We start from the raw sequence: 23,167 nt of genomic DNA, 5'->3' as shown, positions 1-23,167 counted from the left end.
GGACTTGAGTGTGCGTGGATTTTGGTATCCGCGGTGGTCCTGGAAACAATGCCCCATGTAAATCAAAGGATCACCCTACAGTTAATATCTCACATGTGATTCAATTCTGGACCATCATGTGATTGTTGGTCTTCACCACTCAGGGGGCCTCTATGCCTCACATGCTTAACCAGACTGTTTCTTATAACTAAAAAATGGAGGAATTTCCAGAGACTGGGGTACAATTTGCTTGCTCGAACCTTATGTTCTGTACCAAAGCAGCCCCCTTCTGACACTTTAAAGTTTCTTTTTTTTTTTTAAGCAAAAACCACTCTCAGAGGGCTAGCCTTGCCCTATGGCCCCTCCAGGTCAGTAGTCCAACATCACTATAGTTCCCAAGATGAATGTCCATCGTTCTTTGATAAGTTAATTCAGGGACAAAGGTGGGGATCTATTAAGCCCAGGCCAGGCCATTTCTTTGCAGACTCTCCTCTCCAGAAGTTCAAAAAAAATCATGGGGTTCTATCTCACCCAAGGTCACTTGTTACAAAACCATGTCTTGGATATGCCTGGGCATCCTGTTAACAAGCATTAGTATCTATTCCTGCTTGAAGCTTCTTGAGCCACCTGAGATGCCAATGGAGTCATTTTGCCATTGAACTGAAGATTATGTGGGTTCAGAAAACTCTGAGAGGACAGAACCAAGATCCAACAAAAGACCATACTATAATGCAATTTCCTTTTACTTTATTTATAATAAAAATATGTGGAAGATAAACATGCGTGTTCTTAAAAGCAGCACTGTGTTTCTGAATACATAATACCTACTGAAAATGCAAAGATATTTACATCTACATTTTTTTTTCTGTGAGAACTGGAACAAAGATAAGTTAATAGTGTGCTTTTTATTCCTTTTGTAATAATGGATGAATGGTTAACTTTCTTGGCGCAGCTTTGCATGGCAGATGGTTCTGTTTCAATGCAAAAAAGTCAGTTTCATGAACACTTTGCTCATATTGCTTCTCTGCCACTTTCCCTAGGAATGCCCCAGTGGTGTTGTTAATGAGGAAACCTTCAAAGAGATTTACTCGCAGTTCTTTCCACAGGGAGGTGAGTACAAATGTGGACTTGTTAACATATTATCAGAGTTAACATTATGCTTACAGTGTTGAGTTTAGTTTAATTTTTCATAGCATAATGCTACATTTTTAATCGTTATGTAAAAGAATTAATGCACAGCATGGAAGTACATATAATTTTTTGTGTGTCATAAAAGCCAGCGACTTAGAAATTATCAAATATCCAAAAGGCTACTCTTCAGTTTAATACAAGTATGACTGTGTGCCTAGTACTATGGCCCTCAAATGCACAGTGCTTTCTATTACAAGGGTGCTCAAAATGCCACAAAGCTCATTCACATGCATTACAGGTCTCATTTGATTCTCCCAACTCTCAAAATTAGGACAAATGTAATTATCCCCAACTTACAGATATGAAATCTGGGGCTCGGAGAAGGTGAACAGTTTGCTCGGGGCCACATATTGACCCAGTGGCAGATCTGGGTTATAACCCAGATTTTCTGCAGCCTCACCTCGTATATTTTCTGCTGTTCACACTCTTTCTTCCAGTAACTCTTTACTGTGCTCCCTCATTTGAGAAAATTAAAACCATCCTAGATATTATTTTAATTGGAAAGAAAACACAAGGATAGTGTAATAATACATGCGTGTTAGTGATGAGTGAAAAGATATTCTGGCCATTGGACCTTATAGTTTTTCTTTCAATCATCTAACAGATGCCCAACTCATATCTGTCCCACAGCCTACAATGTGCCCGGCCATGTGTGAGGTGCTGGTCATGTGGGAGGAATAAGAGGAACAGGATGTGTTATCTGCCCAAAAGAATGGTATAGCCTAGTGTAGCAGATGGGCAATGTCAACCTCAAGTATAACTGTGATTATGGAAGTTAAAAAAGTCATATTCTGAGGGCACAGTGCTGGCATGATCAAATTAGCTTCAGGATAGAGAAGAAATACAGAGACTCTACAGATGAGTTGAACTTTGGCTGAAGTTGTTGCCATTCAGAAAGCATCTAATATGTGCCTATCTAATACATACCCTGGTATGCCTCACCATCCAACAACCCTATCTATAATCCTCATTTTTTTTTATAGATATACACGTGGAAACCAAGGTGCAGAGAGTTTGATCTATTTCCAAAGTATATAGTCTTTCACGCTCCCATTATACCTCTCAGGAGAAGTTCACTTCTGAGTATGATGTCTTCCAGCTTTAAAAGGCAGTAGGGACATGACATTTTAGGCAAATGGGGTGTAAGCAAAGGATCAGAGCATAGACCTGAAGGTGGGCATTTGCAGGAAACTGCCAGGATTTGGGTATGGCTAGGGTAGAGAGTATACAATGGAGGGTGAAATGTCCTAGAGAGTCAAAGATGCCATGTGAAGAATTGGGACTTTATCCTTGAGGTGATGCAAAGCCACAGATAAGTGGGATCTGTTACAGTCAGATTTGTGTTTGGGATACATTTCACTGATAGGTCTGTGGAAGATTAACCTGAGGTCAGCATGCAGGCAGGGAGACTAATTAGATGATTACTACAGGAGGAAAAACAATAAGGTCTTTAATCAAGGACATGCTTAGGAGAAATGGAGAAGTGGGGAAAGATTACAGATATATTTAGATGACAAAAATGGCAGAGTTTAGTGATGAACTAACTTTTTGTGGCATAAAGAGGTGGAGAGAGGAGTTTGTGATACCTTCCAGGATTCCACCATAGACACCAGGTGGCTCATTACTGGAAGAGTAGGGAATAATGATCTCAGTTTTGGACAAGTTACATGTGAGGTACCTGTGGGGATTTAGACTCAACGAGAAGTTGATAAAAATCTGAGGCTCAGAGGACAAGTCAGAGAAAGAAACAGAGATTTGAGAATTATTAATCAAGAAGTAGTGGTTAAATCCCTGATGTAGATGAGGTTACGGGGGGAAGTATAAAAAGTGTTGAGCTCCATGGGGCCAGCATCAAACTCCAGAACACATGTCAAAGACCATAAGGAAAAGGCATCCACAAAGGAGACGGAGAATGAAGAGTTTATGGAAATAAACACAAGAGAGATTGATAGTTCAGAAATGAAACAATCAAGTCCAGTAAGGTAAGGATTAGAAGGTCTCCTGGGATGTGGCAACAGGGGAGTCATTGTTGGACATGATCGGGACAGCCCGAGTGCCCTAGATGAAGTACCAGGGAGTGGAGCACACAAGCAGAAGTCAAATTGGAGAGGGTGAAAAGGAGGATGAGAAGGAAACAGCGACAACCAATAGAGACAGCACTTACAAAAAGCTCTGCTGGAAGAGTGAAGCGATGAGGAGGAAACTGATCATAGTGCTGGGTAGATACCAGTAGAATACTTTATTTTTTAATATAGAAAAGATTGGACATCATTTATATACAGAGATGGAGCTGGTAAAGAAGGAGATATTAATAGCTTAGGACAGAAAGGAAAAGAGATAAATAGGATTCAGATTTGGAGGAAAAAGACAGTGATGGGATAGGATGGTGGAGTCCATGAATCTGGAGTTCAGGAAGAAGGTTTTACCTCAAGTCAGGTGGGGACTATCTAGTACTTCCTTTCAACTTTGACGGCTACTCAACATAGGGGACAATTGTTTCTCTCTGTGATTATGGCCACAGTTGACTTTGCCATTGACCTTGCCAATGCTTTTTTTTTTTTTTTAAACTACTTAGAGGAACCACTGTCATCTCCTGCCAAAATAAACACAGTAGTCTCCAAACTGACTTCTCTGATTCTGATGACCCCTCCTCCAACCATAGTCTACTCTTAAAATGAGTCACAGTGATCGATTAAAATGTAAGCATTTTAATTAAAATGTAAGCAACTCATGTTACTGCTCTGCTCAAAACCGTAACATTCCATAGGCATAAGCCACAACCTATGGAGTGGCCTGCAAGTGGTGGCCACTGTCTCTTGTCCCCTGTCTGCCTTGTCCTCCACCATTCTCCCACCTGACTCACTCCAACCAGCCACAATGGCCCCCTTGCCATCCCACCAGCACACCAGCCGTGATGCTGCTCCTGTGCCTTGGCACTTGCTGTTCCCTCTGCCTGAAATTCTCTTCTCCCAAATATTCATCTCCATATCTCATCACCTTTGCATTTACTCCAATGCCACATTCTCAGTGAAGCTTGCCCCGACCACTCTATTTAAATTACAAGGCCTTCAACATTCCCCATCCCCTTCCCCTGCTTTATCTCTCTCTTCAGCACTCAAGACAATCCAATAATATATCTTTCACTGGTACTATTGTTGTTTATTGTCTTTCTCTCTACTCAAATGTCAGCTGCAGAGAACAGAGGATTTCTCTACTTTGTTTACTGCTGTATCCACAGGTCATGGGACAGTGGCTGACAAGTAATAGCACTTGATAGATACTTTCTGCATGAATGAACAAATGACACCCACCTCACATGGTGGCTATCACTGTACAATGGAATAATATCTGTTAAAGACTCTTTGAAAAGTATAAAGCACTTAAGTATTAGTTGTTTCATATAAAAGTCAGGTTTCCTTTTGGGTTTTAATCCATTTGGTTTTAGATAGTTTAGTGATTTAAAACAATTTTGTGCCTGATTTGTCAAAACAGATTTTTGTTTTTGATGGCATTCAAAAGAATTAAATTAGAATTCTAAGAAAACACAGGAAGACTTGTTATTCAGTGAATTTGGATATACGTTGGATGACAACTCTCCCATCCCATCTCATTACCACAGTGCAGAGAGGAGGGCCCTTCTAACAGACCACAGACAGGTATTGGTATAGTGCCTGATGCCAGGATGATAATGGGTTCACTGTCTACTTTAATGAAAGATTAATTTGAGGTATTAATTAACTCATATTTTTCTGAATTGTTTAAAACCCATGGATTTTTTAAAGAAAAATTATATTTAATATCTGAGTGCCTACCAACATATTAATAGGCATTAATAACAAAGCACAGATGCAGATGAAAATCTTTGTTATTATTTGATCATTTCAAATAAAGTTATTACATATTAAAACTTGGATACGGCTCCACATTAAAATTTTACCTTTATTTGAAAAATAACATTTCCATGTTAGACATCTTCTTAAACAGAGAACATCTATTTTGCAAAGGATTCTTATTACAAAATCCAAAGAGATTAGAGATTTGAGAAAAAATTAGTTACATTCTTTAAAATTATTTGATTATTTATATTAATTGAATGCATAAATCTGAACGCATGAGGCATCACTGAAGGAAATTAAATATTTTAAAGAATTATGATTTGTTTTGCATTTTTAAAAATAACATAATACATATAACTTGTTTCATATATGAGGCCAGAAAAGGAAAAATGTCCTAAGGAAGAATGTGATCTCTGATGGCAAGCAAATTCATGTATGGCCATCCTTACACTTCCATGGAGTCATTTATTCAGGATGATGGTCTGAATGCAACAGGTTTTCTCATTATGAACAGTAACACTGATGGGTCCATAAATCACAACATCTCAACATTTCCTCCAGGAAAATGCTTTGTCTTATCTACAGAGCTCTCTGCAATTTGTATTGTGTCAGGCTGTTAGCTTTCTCTGTTGCTTTGTGAAGCAGTTTATCAAGCACAACTTGTCTGGTGAGCTGGATGTCAGAAAAACTGGATTGAACAAAAGTCTCTTATTTGCAGGGGATAAAGTATGCCTACTATAAGGCAAGCAGAGAGGAAACTGCTTGTTGGTACTCTTGCTTATATGGTTAGGAAAAAACCTTTTAAACCCCACATACAATAGAAGCTTTCATGTATAAGCTTTTAGCTCACAAAACATTTTTAAAGCCCATATAGTTTCCTGGGCTATTCCTGCTCATACTGTCGGAATGCACTTATGTTGACTACACTAGGCATCTCATAAACAGCTGTTGAATGAATGAATGAATGAATGAGCTCAAGTCAGAATAATCTGTCAATAAACATTTATTAAGCAGCTGCTGTGGAAGGCACTTGAGTCAGATGAGTTCTGTAGACATCACCCAGTGAGTATCCTTCTTGTCCTTGGACAATATTTCTAACAATTTGCAGGGTGATTTACAGAGGACTTACTGACAGAAGCTAGTATTCATGCACATGAACTTGCCTTACCATAGTAACGATGTCATGAATTGTATATTCAAATACATGAAGCTAATTCTATTCTTTGTGCTTGAATTGAATGGGAGTAGGGGTTTGGGATAGGAAAAAGAAATAAACCAGATTGATTTCATTCTGCAAACCTGGGGCGTGATAATCAAGTATATTTGTTCAAGTACTATGAAGAATGAACTCAAGGGTTAGTTGGTATATTCATTGTGTTCTGGATATAATTGGGTTAAGAACTTTGGACTAAGATAGTTTAGAGTTTGTGGACAGACTGCCACCACCAAGGTATGTAACCCCGAGTGGTTTACTTTTCTGAGCCTCAGTTTGTTCCTCTGTAAAATGTAGGAGTCACACCAAAGGAATCCTCGGGTTTTTTTCTACTCTAGTATACTTTATTTCTAAGAGATTGTATAGGAATATCTTGATTTCATTACCAACTCTACCATGAACTAACTAGGTGACCTTAGTATGTCAGTTAAAAGTACCTATTTTTACCTTTGTTCAATGTAAATACAATACTAAATAATATCCAAAATGTCTTCCCATCCTAAGACTCTGTAAATTTTGTTGCCCAACTATAAAATCTCAACATTTATTTTTCAGCTTTACAAGTAAAATTATAAGAAACTGAGGCAATCTCAGCTTAACAAACTCAGTATTTGTTATGTAAAGAAATGTAATCATGAAGACCACCAGGTCATAGAGAGAGAAGGGAGATCACTGTTATATCTTTTAAGCCCTGGACTCTACTAAAATCTAGATTCCAAGTAGTCAGTTATTCACTCTTCTAACAAATATTTACTGAGTGCTTAAGAACACAGTCAAGTAAAATCAGAATCATAGATGCTTTTGGGGATAGTTTATCTTTTCATCATTTTATCCAGTTTTCTGCCTAGCTGGATATTCCTATGCCTTTGCTTCTTCCTCTCACCCAATCAAAGCAAGTAGCTTCATTCCTCTTCTTTAAAATTTTCCACTGTCTTCAATGCCTGCCAGAAGAAATCTCAACTCCATCAGAAGGCCCATTGCTTTTTAGGACATAATTCTCTTGTCTTTTATTGCACGGAAAATTGCATAAAATTAGAACTCCAGTCACCTAAACACACAACAGAAATCCTACAAAAACAGAAAGTTATATTTAAGGTGAAAGATGTTATGTTTGTAAAAGATTTGATCATATGTGTTTAAGGTAATTGAAATAAAAATGGCTTGTCTAGGAAATAATAATAGCTAATATTTATTGAAATTTTAATAAGTGCCTAGGATTATTTCTAAACACTTTGCAAATAGTGTCTCATTTAAACTTTCTAAGATCTCTATGAAGTAAAGACTGATATTGTTATTATTTTATAGATGAGGAAACTGAGCCACACAAAGGTAAAACCACTTGCCTGAGGTCATGCACTTAATCTTTGGTGAAGGGTAAAGCTGAGATTCAAATTCAGGCAGTCTGATTCTACTATGCTATTACTAAAAACCTCTCTGCTTTGGGAGGCCGAGGTGGGTGGATCATGAGGTCAAGAGATTGAGACCATCCTGGCCAACATGGTGAAACCCCGTCTCTACTAAAAATACAAAAAAATTAGCTGGGCGTCGTGGCGCACGCCTGTAGTCCCAGCTACTCGGGAGGTTGAGGCAGGAGAACTGCTTGAACCCAGGAGGCGGAGGTTGCGGTGAGCCGAGATCGCGCCATTGCACTCCAGCCTGGGTAACGAGCGAAACTCTGTCTCACAAAAAAAAAAAAAAAAAAAAAAACAGCAAACATCATTTGTTTTGAGCCATTATTCATGGTGAGTACTGCTTGCTAAGGTAAAGGCATTTACTCTGATTGTAAAAACAGGGTAACTAGAGACCTGCTTAATGAAGCTCATTATAAAATATGCAAAATCTCCTTTTTTTTCCTCCTCCAAAAGTAAGTTTAACACACCATCTATTAATTCACATCTCCAGAGGGTACTATATAGTTCAAGAAGTGTGTGAAAAAGTACCGTTGAGAGCAAAACAACTTTGCAAGTTGAAACAGGCTGCCAATTCTTGATAACTCTATAATGGAGCTTCCCAAAACACAGAACTAGGTTTATGGTAATTAAACCCCTGGCTCCATATGCAAAAGGATTTCTTCCTGCAACCTATCAATACTGGATGGACATCCGCTCTAGATGCAACAGTTTTACATATTATTTAGACCCAATTTTGGTGTTTGATTAGTTCATTGAAAACTGTTAGTAACTCCTGTTTAAAAGATAATTCCTTATAGCATATTAAAAAGGTGAGAGATAAGAGAAGATGTTGCTGTCATTTTGAGAAACTGAGTGCACAGTCTGCCTCATGAAATGTGCAGCCTTCAGTAACGTTCATTACTACACTGAGGCACTCAGGAAAAATAACGCATCAAGAGGCTGTGGACCCTGAGAGCCAGGACAGAAATTTAGATGACCTCTGACCTCTCTTATCTGGGGAAGGCAATTCTGTACTCCAGGTACTCTGACTTAGCTTCATGACAGCCTATAAAAAGCAATTCATAAAGTAAAAAGTGAATCAATGATAAGTTAAAACCCAATAAAGGTTAAAAGTTATAAAAAAGAAATAGATGAGATTTAAAACAGAAGATAAAAGGAGAGCCAATGAGCTAAAAGGTTACCATTTTTTTTTAAGACAAAAAAGGTTAAGATAAAAGGCTAAAGCCCAGGAGACGAAACATTAAAAATAATCATGTGAATTTGATCAAGGGTCAAGCACCGAAGCCCTTAGGAATGAAAGCTAGGCACTTAGAACAAAAAACAATAAGGAAAAAATACAGACTTTTAAATGAAATGGCAGAAAGCCCAGAGATTAAGGAGATAAAGGAGAAAGAGGAGAGGAAGGAAGGGAAAACGAGAGGGGAAAAATACCCGATGGAAGCAAACTAAGAAGACAAGCTAGACTTCTGAAGACATACCTGTCCATCATTACCCAGATCCTTGAATCCCACCCAGGACCCAGGCAGAGTAGGGGCTCCCTACTTCATGCAACTTCATACAACTAGGAACATTTAGGACCACCCAGTCCTCTTCCGACACAGGCACAGAAACTTCTCAAGTCACCACTGACCCCAGTCCATCAGCCAACTTTGCTGGCTCTGGGCTGACCTGGTACTGACTGTGGGCTGGGCTGGTTCTCAGAGTCAGAAAGACCAAAGTTCATGCCCCAGATTTACTCCTTATTCACTGTGTGACTTTGGGCATGTTTTTCACCCTAAGTCCCAATATCCTTATCTGAGTTGTAACAATGATAAAAGTTCTAATAATAATAGAAACACTAATAACAGCAGCTCATCTTTGTCTCATTAGTAGTATTTTTATTACTTCTAGAGATGGTCTCTGCCAAACACTAAGCAAATTCCAGAGAAGTCTCAATCTTCACACCCACCTATGGGACCATTTCCCGTCCCAGTGTTAATCTCATCACCCAAGAATATAGCATTGCCAGCCAGAAACTCATAGAGGATGTTTGTCACCAATGGCCTCTGTGTTGGTCGCTCATTCCTGACTAGACTCTCAAACTCTAGTCCTCTACAGAAAGAGGGTAAGCAGTTGTGAGGAAAGCACAAACTAAAGGCGGCAGAGTTAATTCTTCTGGATGAAAGAAAGCTTGGACTGCTATCCAAGTCTTATGTAGGATATGGAAACACTGACTTAATGATACTCCCTTTTCACTATTTCAGACTCTACAACATATGCACATTTTCTGTTCAATGCATTTGATACGGACCACAATGGAGCTGTGAGTTTTGAGGTAAGCCCTGGATTATTTTCATATCATTTGACTTCAGAGTTCAGTCTTTTTAAGGGAAAAATGTGCGTTTGGTGATGATTATTTTTGCTCAGGGGAAATGAAGCCCAAGGACATTCCCTTTCTCTTGTGGAATTGCTAAATATTATCTTTCAAAAGATGTACAAATTGCAAGCCATGTTTAGTTTATTTTCTAGTACTTTAAATTGGCTCATACAAGGAGAGTCCATTTCTTCAACTGTATGTGAAAAAATCCCAGAAGGCCAATGATTTAACTAACTGTTACTGACACCTCCTTATGGGCCAGTAGCTGTGGTAGGCGGTGGAAATACAAAAATAATAAAGCCAAAAGCCCCTTTGTGGAAGTCTCAGTAAGTGGAACAAACAGGCAAGAAATTCAAGAAATTAAATGTTGAAAAATACTATATTCACCAGCCTGACAATTCTACGAGGAAATCTCTTTTTAAATTACAAACTTTAAGTGATCTGTACAGTAAGTTTTTTTGTTATTGTTTGTTTGAGAGAGAGAGTGTCTTGCTCTGTCATAAAGGCTGGAGTGCAGTGGCATAATCTTGGCTCTGCAACCTCCGCCACAAGTTCAATCAATTCCCTTCCTCCTGAGCAGCTGGGATTACAGGCACGTGCCACCCCACTTGGCTCGAAAATATCTAATTTTGTTCACGAACTACTGTGTATAAGCATCTAGTAAAATAAAATATGTCCTAGATATTCACATAGCTTATGTAAATATATATATTTATATAAATAGCTTATATAAATATCTATATTTCATATAGATATGTAATTCATATTATTTAAATGGTACACAGCAGATCACAAATTGTAGTATATTGATTTAAATATTAAGAGATAAACAAGACATGAACTCTGCTCAGCTGTGAAGGCTTTTATTTTTGTTAGAAAAAAAGGTATGAAAAAAGTATACCTCATTTATTTGTTACATTCTGATTTGGTTGTGATTAGTCTCAGAAGTAGCATTATACATATTTTGCTTTGTAATTCCAGTTTCTCTTTCCCATATATACATATATATTTATTTATGGAATATATATATATATATGGAAATGAGATAATTTGGAAGATGCATTTATTTCTGAAAGTGGGGAAGGGTGCATCTTAAATATGAGCAGAAATTTTGATTACAGTCCTGATAAATGGAAGCAGAGGATGAATGGGGCCAGCAAGGAAATGGTACCTGCACAGAAGGGGCTGTAGCAGGGAAGCCGGCCCAGTGGAATTGACGGACTAAGTCTAAAGGACAGTCAGGAGCTCCCTAAGAGAATGAAGGCTTGGGACGGAATGGGAAGCAATGGAGAGCAGGGCAAAGGCTGGACAGAGTGTATCAGTCCTGGAACCAAGGGAAAATGTGTAAATCATCAAGAAGATAGAATATACAATTGGAGAGCCAAGAGGGAAGGCTGGGGAAGGAGACAGAGGCCAGATCCTGACATGTCTTAGGCAGGATGCTAGGGAGACTAGACTATCTTGTAGGAGGTGAGGAGTCTTTGTAGAATTTTTGGCAGGGATGTTAATTTATCAGATATATGTTCCTGGCAACATGGAGTGCAATTAGCAGCTGAGTATTCCAAGAGTCCAGACAGGAGCTGATGAAAGCCTGAACTGCTGTAAAGGTACTGGAGGTGAAGAATTAAACAAATTAAAAAGAAATTAAAACAGAATTGGTAGAATTGTATTTCAACAGAACTGTCATGTATAAAAGAAAAGTTCATATGAGCATAGGCAGCTATCTGGGTGCAAGGGCTTTGTGGAATCAAGATGAAAAAGAAGGGTGCAGCCTTCTGTGATGTCATCCAGCCAGTCCCCACAGGGGCAGGATGAACAGGGGCAGCCAAGAGCCTCCTCACACACACTCCATGCTCATGCAGACTGGGTACCACAATTAAAAAGATTCTGGGCCCAGAAATCCCAAAAGGCCATCTCCCAAAACTTAAGTGAGAAATATCACTGAGAAGATAAAAATAAAAGCTGAGAGTGGAGAAGGAATGAACTAAGGTGAAGGAATGGACTTAGTCAAGATGGAGCAGGCATGTTTATCCTGGGTGTAGAACCAGCAGTTAGTGGAGGGAGAGGAGATGGTCAGGGGAAGAGTGTCCTGGGTACCAGTCTTCATAATGTTTCTTTTGCTAATGGCAGCTTAGGTCACTCCATGATAGTAACTTTAATCATTTCATGATAATGTCATATTTGTGTTTGCTTCACTTTATGAACAAATTTAATTCCAGCACAGTCTGAATTTAGCTATAATATAGAAATCAAAGGTTTGACCTAATATACTTCACCTAATATAAACTTTTATAGCTGGATTCCAGAGGATGAGTAAGGCAAAAACTATTAGTGATTCCATTACTTGAAATTACTTATGTAGCAGAAATACACCACCAATTTCCTAGGGCACATTATATCCAATTTTATATGTAAATTTAGTCTGGTGTTAATGATATGGAACCATGCACAACATTGCTTTTATAATATTTATGTAAAATACCAGTAATTGCAGTGAATGTTGATTATAATTTGGGAAATTAGTTGTAATGGTTATATATGATGGGCATGTTGGTAAAATGCCTTTCCTTTTAAAGGAAGACTAATGGCTAAATTAATAAAGTTTGAATGAAAGTCAAATTTAAAACTAGGCTGTTGCAGTTACTTTTCTAAATTGATTAGCTCCCTGGAAAATCTCTAGAAAACAGACATGGTTAGGGAATGAACACATTTTGAATAGCAATTGCATACTGAGAGGTCCAGTAGAGAGACCATCTGATTCTATGATAAAGGATAATGGAAGTTTTCCACTTAATTTGCTTAAACCTGAAAGGCAGAATAAATATGATAGGAGAGGCCCTGAATTTGATATGACGGGATCTAATCTCCATTTTGCCACCCAGTGGCTCTGAGACCCCGGGCAGAGTACTTAACCCTCGTGACCTTAGCGTTCATACCTCTAAAACATCAGCAACCAAAGATACTTCGTAAGATAGTATAAGAATGAAAAGGTGAAAATGTCAGTAAAGGGCTTGGCTCTGTGCCTGGCAGCAAATATGTGCTCAGTGTTTATTAGATGTTAACTATAGCAGTTATCAGTTGGGGGATTTTTCTAAAAAAGCCAATTAATGACGACATTGGTCATCTCATTACCCAGTAAGGCAACTACATGCAAATGCATCATTCTAAGCCATAGCAGTCTTTGATTGGCAGGTGGGGAGTCGGGAGGACTAACGTCCCTGGCATAGTGGCCAGCACTGAGGCACTCAATAAAAGTTTGTGGCAGATGAACACAGTCCACAGCTGAACAAGTCCAGGTTATTATAAAGTCAAATCCCTATGCCTTTTCCCTTCTTTTGCCTTGATAATAAGAGAATGGAAACCAGAATTTGGTACAGACCTTCCCACCCCTTTATCATTTTTTGTACATTAGGAAACAGATATAACCTCCTTTCACATTTACAAGTAAGGTAATTGTGCAATGTCCTCTTTGAGAGTTGTTGTTAAGTTTGTTTGCCACTTCCTACTTGAGAGACTTCAATTACCACTCAGAAAAGCATGGAGCAAAAATCTTATAAGCCACATTAAGTTTCTCATTTTTCTTTTGTACAAAATAAGATAGTGATTCCTGTTTTGAATAACTCTTTACTGGTATCATCCCACAAGACAAAAAGAGAGAGGTGCTCAAAGTCCACAGCTATCTTTTAATGTAAATTGTTTCAGGATATATAGTATTTAAGAAGATGTGAATTAGATGTCAGCATGTGAATTAAGATACTTTTGTTCACAAGTATTAGAAAATGATACACTAAGTGACAAAAAAACAATATGATAATTTCATTGGCTCACAGGAACAAAAAGGCCAGAGATAGGGCTGGCTGTAACGTAAGCGGGGGACCCTTTAGGGCTGTAAGAGGCCACAGCTCCTGGGCTTCATAATTCATTGCTCCTGTTGAGCAAGGAAAGAAGCACATCTCTGTCCTACCGTTCCTAGCAAGAACCTGAGTCTGGGGAGTCATTCTTAGATTTGGACTAGATTTAGTCAAATGCCAACCACAGATCCAGTTGTCTGGCCAAAGGGATAAAATGTGCTTCCTGACTTTGCCAGGTCATGGCTCTATCACTAGACCCAGAGATGGAGTGAGCTCTCACAGAATATCATGGAGCACCAAATGGAAATTTGGGACCTATTAGGGAGGCAAACAAGTCCAAGCTTGACTTAAAAGTGCTATCTCTAACTCTCTCATTGTTACTCTGCTGTTATGTGTGGTGGGGAGGTCAATATCAGTGATGATCGCTGTAGGCCAGTGGTTCTCAAAGTGTGATCCCTGGAAGCAGTATAGGCTTCCCCTTGGAACCTGTTAGACATGTAAATCTTGGGGCCCCAATCCAACCTAATGAATCATAATTAGTGGGGTGGGGCCCAGAAATCTGTGTGTTAGCAAGCTCTCCAGGTGATTGTGTTGCACATTGTATTTTGAGAACAAATACTCTAAGCATGTTTTCAAAGACCCTGTAGGCAGCTCCCCTTCCAATTAATGACATATAACTACTACTTTGTGAATTAAAAAATATATATATGGTCTTCATTGATAACCATCAACCTCATCTAGCCTTTTAAAACTGCTCAGCAATCTTCTTTGAATAAGGCTCTATGTTCTGCAATGAATATTTTATACCTTCTGTAAAAGCCAAGGTTTTGTTTTTTTTGTTTTTTTTTTGAGACAGAATCTTGCTCCATTGACCAGGCTGGAGCAGTGGTGCAATCATAGTTCACTGCGGCCTCAACCTCCCGGGCTAAAGCAATTCCCATCTAAGCCTCCCAAATAGCCAGGACAATTATGTGTACCACTATGCCCAGTTAATTTGTTGTTCTTGTTGTTAATTGGATCTGGCCATGTTGCCCAGGCTGCTCTCAAACTCATGAGCTCAAACAACCCTTCCACCTCCGCCACACAGTGTTGGGATTACAGGCATGAGCCATCATGCCCACCTGCTGGTTGTGCAAGATGTATACTCACACCACCTCCAAGGCCCGTCATTACCTTTTCATTACACTGTATTATATATCATCGATAAATAATTATCTAAAATATGGCAGGGAAATAATTTGAGGAAAGTCTGCTCTTCTCTAATTTGCGAATCACTTTATTGCCTAGTAGCAGAGCTTCCTCCTCTCTCCTCAAACCTCCGATTCCTACCTCTTCTACCAGGTTCTTCACTCCCAAGCAGCCGACACTTGCTAAAGCTATTAGACAGAAATGCAGTCATCTTTCCAACTGTAAAGCAGCTACTGGCATCCACACCATGTCCTCTGTCTCCTGTATCAACTCCTTTCTCAGATTGGCTCATCTACCCATGTAGATGGGTAGATGTAGAAGTTCTGGATTCTCCACAACTTCTCAGGAGCATCAGCCCATTTCCGACTCTTATTCTTTTTAGATTCTTCCCTTCAGTTTTCAAAGTGCTCCTCATTAAAAATCACTCTTCACCCCTTCTACTCCACTGGACCTTTCCCTATCACTCACTGGTGACCTCCATGTTGCTGGTCCAATGAACATTTTTCCATCCTCAGCAGCAAAATGAACAATCCTTTCCTAGGGAAATTCTCAGTTCTCCTGACTCCCTTTAGTAACTTCTTTTCAAGATGCTTTGCCAGCTTCTCTTCTCTACGCTTGCCAATATTGGAATTCTTTGTGGCCTTTCCTGGAATCTTCTTTTTCTCTTACTTGACATTCTATCCTGAATGCCAACGGGAAGTAGACTAAGTACGGTGATCCAGTTGCCACAGCACCATATGTTGAGACTATCCTTTCTATAGTTATTGAATGGTCTTGGCACCATCATTGAAAAATCAATTGGCTGCAGACAGTTGGGTTTATATCTAGAGTCAATTCTAGTCCACTGTTCTATACATGTCTTTATGCCAGTACCGTGCTGTTTTGACTACTGTAACTTTGTACTAAGTTTTGAAATTGGGTAGTGTGAGTCCTCCAAGTTTGTTTTTCTTTCTTAAAATTGATTGAGCTGAATTATTCAAGGCCCCTGGCAATATGAATTTGACAATTATTTTTATTTTTGTCTTTTTCATATCTACCAAAAGAGGCCAATGGCCATTCTTGATAAATTTGCTTAAGTGGAATGGTTGTATACTTCTTTAGCATGATAAAATAATTATTATGCTTAAAATAGAAATATTCTCAAGTTCAAGAAAAAACTGAGAATATTATTTTCTTTATGTAACATTGTTCTAAAGATATTAGCCTACATAATTAGAAAAAAGCAAACATTTAAAAATTAGAAAAGAGAGGTAAAATTAACTCCATTTGCAGCTAATATTTCATACATGAAAAACCCAGGAGAAAACCAACTTATGCTGTCAGCAAATTGGCAGGGTACAAAATTGTCATACAGAAATCAACAGCTTTCATACATACAAAAAACTAATTTAGAATATATGATAGAAAAAAATCACATTTACAACAGTAACAGAAAGGTTAAAATATCTAGAAATAAGAATGAGAAAAAATGTAAAATAACAATTTGGTTAAATAAACTATGATACATTTACATATACAATGGAAACTAGAAATGTTTCCGATTTATGGTTAAGTGGGAAAAAAAGTATAGAAATCTGTTAGTAAAACAAACAAATGTATCTTATATTTGTATATGCACAAAAATTCCTTGGAAGTAAATATGAACTATTTATGTCAGTTGTCTATGGGGAAAAGGGACAGGTGGCTGGGTCCGGGAAGGGAATAAAGATTTTTCACCAAACAGCTTATATAATTTTTTAATGTTGGACTATATGGATGTTACTTATTAAAAAAAAAAAAAAAAAACTTAAGAAATTGGGACAGAAATACAGCTATAGAATAAGAGAATGTGGAAAAGGAGAGATATAATGCAAATTCACCCAGAAGACTTTTAGATTTTCCCTCTGCTTTCATTTCTACCTAAAATTGGATTATAAACTGAATATAGCACATTGTAACGTTAACCCTGCTGTACATAACAACAAATCTGAGCAGAAGTGGTGGCTCACACCTGTAATCCCAGCACTCTGGGAGGCCGAGGCGGGCGGATCACAAGGTCAGGAGTTCGAGACCATCCTGGCCAACATGGTGAAACCCCATCTCTACTAAATACACAAAAATTACTGGATGTGGTTGCAAGCACCTGTAGTCCCAGCTACTCAGGAGGTTGAGGCAGAAGAGTAGCTTGAACCTGGGAGGCAGAGGTTGCAGTATGCCGAGATCACGCCACTGCACTCCAGCCTGGGCAACAGAGTGAGACTCTGTCTCAAAAAACAAACAAACAACAAAAACAAAACAACAAATCTAAATGAATTTAATCAAGTTAATCTGGCCAGTCTGCAATGCAATCAAACCAGCTTAGCCAGGATACAAACGGAGGGCTCCATTTACTCACAAAAACTTACATAGCCAATGTCCTTGCCAGGGATTGTTATAAGCAGCCTTTTTTCTTTTTTTAAGGTTTAAATTTATTATTATTGTTATACTTTAAATTCTAGGATAAATGGGTAGAACATGCAGGTTTGTTACATAGGTATACACATGCCATGGTGGTTTGCTGCACCCCTCAACCTGTGATCTACATTAGGTATTTCTCCTAATGCTATCCCTCCCCATGTCCATGTGTTCTCACTCTTCAACTCTCATTTATCAGTGAGAACATGCGGCGTTTGGTTTTCTATTCTTGTGTTAGTTTCCTGAGAATGATGGTTTCCAGCTTTATCCATGTCCCTGCAAAGGATATAAACTCATCCTTTTTATGGCTGTATAGTATTCCACAGTGTATATGTGCCACATTTATCCAATCTATCATTGGTGGGCAATTGGGTTGGTTCCAAGTCTTTGCTGTTGTAAACAGTGCCACAATAAACATATGTGTACATGTGTATTTATAGTAGAATGATTTATAATCCTTTGGGGATATACTCAGTAATGGGATTGTTGGGTCAAATGGTATTTCTAGTTCTAGATCCTTGAGAAATCACCACACTCTCTTCCACAATGGCTGAACTAATTTACACTCCCACCAACAGTGTAATTAAAGTGTCCCTCTTTCTCCACATCCTCTCCAGCATCTGTTGTCTCCAGATTTTTTAATCATCACCATTCTAACTGGTGTGAGATGGTATCTCATTGTGGTTTTGATTTGCATTTTTCTGATGATCAGTGATGAGCTTTTTTTCAATGTTTGTTGGCTGCACAAATGTCTTTTGAGAAATGTCTGTTCATATCCTTTGCCCACTTTTTGATGGGGTTGTTTTTTTCTTATAAATTTAAGTTCTTTGTAGATTCTGGATATCAGCCCTTTGTCAGATGGATAGATTGCAAAAATTTTCTCCCATTCTGTAGGTTGCCTGTTCACTCTGATGATTGTTTTGCTGTGCATAAGCTCTTTAATTAGATCCCATTTGTCAATTTTAAGCAGCCTCTTTTTTAATCCTCAGAAAATAGATACTATCAATAGGTCCATTTTACAGATACGAGAATTGAGGCAAAGGGATGTTAAGTTGCCTGAAGACACAAAGCCATCCAGTGGTATAGCTGAAGGGTGAATCCAGGCAGTCTGTCCTCTCCAGCTCCATGCTCTTACCCACTGTCCACACGTAAATTATAACTGGATTTCTAATTAAGGACCACAATTGGTATATCATCTTTTATGGACAGCCACATTTCTTGTTAGCAAATTTTTTTCACTGTGAAGTGTGTTATGTGTGCACTTGTATTTTTTTTAAGACTGTACTATTAAATTCTTTTAGTAAATCATGTGCACTTGCAGTGAAAAGCCAATACCACTTATACTCAAGTTTCTTGCTGTGTGGGTATCCACTTATACAATTTCCAGTACTACCATTGATTTAACTCAGTTTCCAATTAGAAGATAAAAATGTTAAGACTAAGGAGTGATTTATGCCCACAAAGAACTCTGAAAAATAGACAACCAGTAACACATCAATCATTTTACTAAATAAGTGGTTCAAAATCCAGAGGGTTGTAGCCCTTCCATCATTTCTTTGCTTTTTCTTTTAGAAATGTCATAAAAATTGTATTTTTATTTCTTTTTAGGATTTCATCAAGGGTCTTTCCATTTTGCTTCGGGGGACAGTACAAGAAAAACTCAACTGGGCATTTAATCTGTATGACATAAATAAAGATGGCTACATCACTAAAGAGGTAAGGGATGCCTAAGCAACACAGCTACAATTTGGATGATTTTCATTTCTTAATTTTAAAATATTAAACAATTGCAATTATTAATTTGAAAATAGTTTTCTTCAGGAAATCCAAAATATTTTATGTAGTGGAAGAAAGATGTGTAATTAAAAATCTGGAATAGAAATAGTTTATGATGAAGCTCCAAAGTAAATATATTAACACATAAAGATTACACCCTTGTTTCCTGCTGGCATCTTAATACTGTGAATGGAATAAAGACCGTGGTTGGAATCGGCTAGAAAGAAAATGTATCCAAGCCATGTTTCAATATTTAGCCTGCAGCCTTTCTTTTCACCATAGCATGTGAACCATAATGAAATGCAATTTTGCAATCATGTAGATGGTGGAATGACCTGATGCAATGGTGGGGTCTCCAAATGCGCTTTGAGGCAGATTATTCAGGAAACAAAGCTCACAGACCAAATTAAGATACTCATATTATACAGTTTATTAAATTAATTTAAAACAAAGCAAGAAGTAAAGGGAAAGGGATAAGTTAACCACACAGGATGCAAGTGGGGTTGAAAGACCACAGTCCCTGAATCCTGGGCATGCTCAGTATGCCTCTGTCCTGTCTCTCTCTGCCTCAAAAGCCTCCCTCAGAATTGAGTTTTGATCAAGTGGCCCCACAGACGAAAGATGCCCTGGGCCACCTGCCAATGACATGAACTTGTGCTACTGTACAGACACAGGTTCAAGTGTGCCTGGCTATAAGTATAGCCTGATAAGTAATAATGGGTTTCATTTGTGTTTCTTGAACAGAAGACACCTGAGGCTAGAATAGGTGTCAACAATGGGTGCCAAATTAAGACCTCATGACTATTAAGTGTTCACATATATAGAGCATATCCTAAATAGTGCTTCTTGTATATTTTTATACCATGAATATTACCCAGGTACCTCAGGAATATTAAGTATCTCTTGTTCTTCAATTCCTTTCTATCTCTGTTTAACACATCTCAAGAATTCTGCCTGTGTCTAACAAACTACTTCCTACTTATCTATACTTAAAACATCTTAAAAGGTTTCATCTGTTTACAAATTACTTTATCATTTATAATAGAATTGAATACTCTTAAAAGTAATATACATTAGATCTATATTATCAACCTAATCAAGAGATCTTTCATGTGAAACAAATGTGCAACAATAAATCTGAATGTTTAAATTATTAGATATTTTTATTCTCATAAGAATGAAAATGGTAAGGCAAAAATTAGACTGTTTCAGATAAAAAGTTAATAAAATTTCAAGATGTTTCCCAGGGTCAAAATATTTTCACTAGTCTTCAGGTATGTCTTCAGTTAAAGCCACAGTACAAAAAAATACAACAAAAATCCTAATGATCTTTGAGACTTACCAATTATTTCACTAATTCTAAGTAGTGTTTGTTCTCAATATATGGTGTACATTATAGTTGATTCTCAACAGATGGAAACTGATAATTAACACATAAGATATATAATGATTCAATTAAATATAGTCTACTTAAAGTCTATAGAAATCCAAACATTAAACCAGCATATTCTTTTCCTATGTTAAATACATGGAAATTGCTTCATTTTGAAACCAAGAGATCAGAATTAATTCTTACATTCTGATTCTTCTGCTGCTGGCTTTTCCTTTGGGACAACAAACAGTCATCTAACAAAGAATCCAACAAACAAAAAGTCAAAAATTTAAAATTGAGCAGGAAACATCCGTCAGAGCTTCTTAGACTGGTTTCTTCATACGTAAGTGCAGCCTCATGCAAGTGCCTTTTACTTTTCAGGAAATGCTTGACATAATGAAAGCAATATACGACATGATGGGTAAATGTACATATCCTGTCCTCAAAGAAGATGCTCCCAGACAACATGTGGAAACATTTTTTCAGGTAGGAATGAAAACAGAAGTCAAGAGGGAATGAAAGTAGGAGATAAAGTCCTGATGTTTGCCAAGCACCTCGATGATTCAAAGGAAAATAATTTTTACTGAGACAAAACAGTATTTACCATCCTTTTAATAGCTTTGATTTTGAATTTACAATGCTGATAACTACACTTATTGAACATTCACTAAATCCTTGATACAACACTAAACATTTCTCATGTTTCACAGGTTTTGCTTTCATTCAGTTCTTACAAGAATCCTATAAACCCTCATTAATCCCATTTTACAGATGAGAAAAAAGGAAAGCTGTGAAAGTTTCAGCAAATTGCCCAAGCTCTGTCATATCTAGGAGGTAGCATTTTACCTAGGACAGAGTGACTCTAAATCTTCACCACATTATATTGAAAAGGGAACGGCCTAAAAGGGTTTGGCCCTACATTTTTATCTCTAAGAAACTACTGGTTCCTGCTGTGAAACAGTTCCTCCATGTGAAATAAGCAGCTAGGCTTTCTTTTTATCAGCTTCTGCTCATTTGGTTCAGGTGTGAGGGTATTATGGGATAAATACAATTTTTTGTTTTCTTCCTGAATAGAAAATGGACAAAAATAAAGATGGGGTCGTCACCATAGATGAGTTCATTGAAAGCTGCCAAAAAGTAAGTAATTGAAGTATAAGAACTGTCACTTCAGCTATCATATCAACTAAACTGAGGATTGCCAGCTAGCTACCATGAACTGGGCAAAATAGAAAGATCATATGCCTAAGTTTACCACTTCTACAACATGCAACATAAGCCTACCACTCAGAAAACAAGCACCAATTGACATAATCAGTACTGAGAGTGCCTACTGAGTCAGGCTATGTATGAAGCCCTGGGGATACAAAAGTTGCACATGTACTGTGTTTTTGATTCCCAAATTCCTTAGAGAGTATTCATCATGGAGGACAAAACATACGAAATTTGAATTGCTCTTTGCCCAGACTTAGCATAACTCATATATTATCTGTCATATCACCATAGAATTAGAATTCCTAGATAGCCAAGTATGCATCACACAACAGGCCAAGCTTTTATCTGACTTCTAAGGGAAAAATCACTGTTTTAGTGTTGTAGACAAGAAACTTTGGCTGAACTCAGTAATGCTCTTTAGTCACAAAAAATAAACAGTGGAAAATTTTCTTTGAAGAGAACTCCAAATAGTAGCCTATTATTTAGGAAACCGGTGTTAGCTTACTGAGACTTATTTGACTTGATGTGTGGGTAGAACAATTAAAAATTTTTAAGGCCTGGTACAGTAGCTCACACCTGTAATCCCAGCACTTTGGGAGGCTGAGGCAATAAGATAACTTAAGGCCAGGATTTCAAAACCAGTGTAGGCAACATAGCGAGACCCCAAGTCTACAAAAAAATTTAAATTAGCTGGGCATTGTGGCATGTGCCTGAAGTCTCAGCTGCTTGGGAGACTGAGGCAGGAGGATCACTTGAGCCCATTTGAGCCATGACTGTGTTGCGGCACTCTAGAATGAAGGGCAACAGGAAGAGACTCTGCCTCAAAAAAAAAAAATTCAAATCATCATGAAAACAAAACCGTTCTTAAGATTTTCTATTTTTAAATTGCTGTTCTTACCTTTCTGGACATCTGCTTGTTTCTCAACTTGGATTTCAATGTGGTGGTCTTTGAGAATTAATTTGGTGACATTAAGCTGCTTGATGGTGATGATGTTACTTGGTTTCTAGCAGTGGAAGCTGTTACTGGTTTAGCCACCATTTACCACTACCATAAACAGCTCAGTAAGTGCATTCACATGCAACTGACAAGTGCTCCAATAATGCCCAAAGTCTGTCCCCTAACTAACTCATTTCAAAGAATATGCTCAACTGAACACAGCCACTGGGCAGTGGTTTCTGCTCCCCAATCCTTTCTCTGTAATTGAGACCATTCATTTTAAAAGGCTCCTTCAGGCCACACAGGTTTAGCCATAACTAGCAGACAGAAAGAGAGATAATTACTGCAAACATGTTCCCTCTTAATCCAACATCCTGCCTCCTATGCTCCAGCAGCCAATCTTCATGAACT

The 23,167-nt window shown here is 38.0% G+C and overlaps 1 protein-coding gene across 6 annotated transcripts in view; it reads left to right on the top strand.

The window, feature by feature from the left end:
* KCNIP4 (potassium voltage-gated channel interacting protein 4) overlaps nt 1–23,167 on the top strand; it is a 1,196,254-nt gene that overhangs the window by 1,169,584 nt on the left and 3,503 nt on the right. For all 6 annotated transcript variants that reach the window (XM_012472347.3, XM_012472342.3, XM_012472346.3 and 3 more), the window contains 5 exons: nt 1,020–1,089; nt 9,875–9,945; nt 19,068–19,175; nt 20,989–21,093; nt 21,682–21,744. In XM_012472347.3, the coding sequence (XP_012327770.1) occupies nt 1,020–1,089; nt 9,875–9,945; nt 19,068–19,175; nt 20,989–21,093; nt 21,682–21,744 (417 nt within the window). The remainder of the gene's footprint in view (nt 1–1,019; nt 1,090–9,874; nt 9,946–19,067; nt 19,176–20,988; nt 21,094–21,681; nt 21,745–23,167) is intronic.

The sequence above is a fragment of the Aotus nancymaae genome, unplaced genomic scaffold, assembly GCF_030222135.1.
Source record: "Aotus nancymaae isolate 86718 unplaced genomic scaffold, 86718_ANA_hifiasm-v0.15.2.pri h1tg000006l, whole genome shotgun sequence".
NCBI lineage: Eukaryota > Metazoa > Chordata > Mammalia > Primates > Aotidae > Aotus > Aotus nancymaae.
The sequence above is the reverse complement of the archived record's forward strand: the minus strand, read 5'-3'. Positions and strand labels throughout refer to the sequence as shown.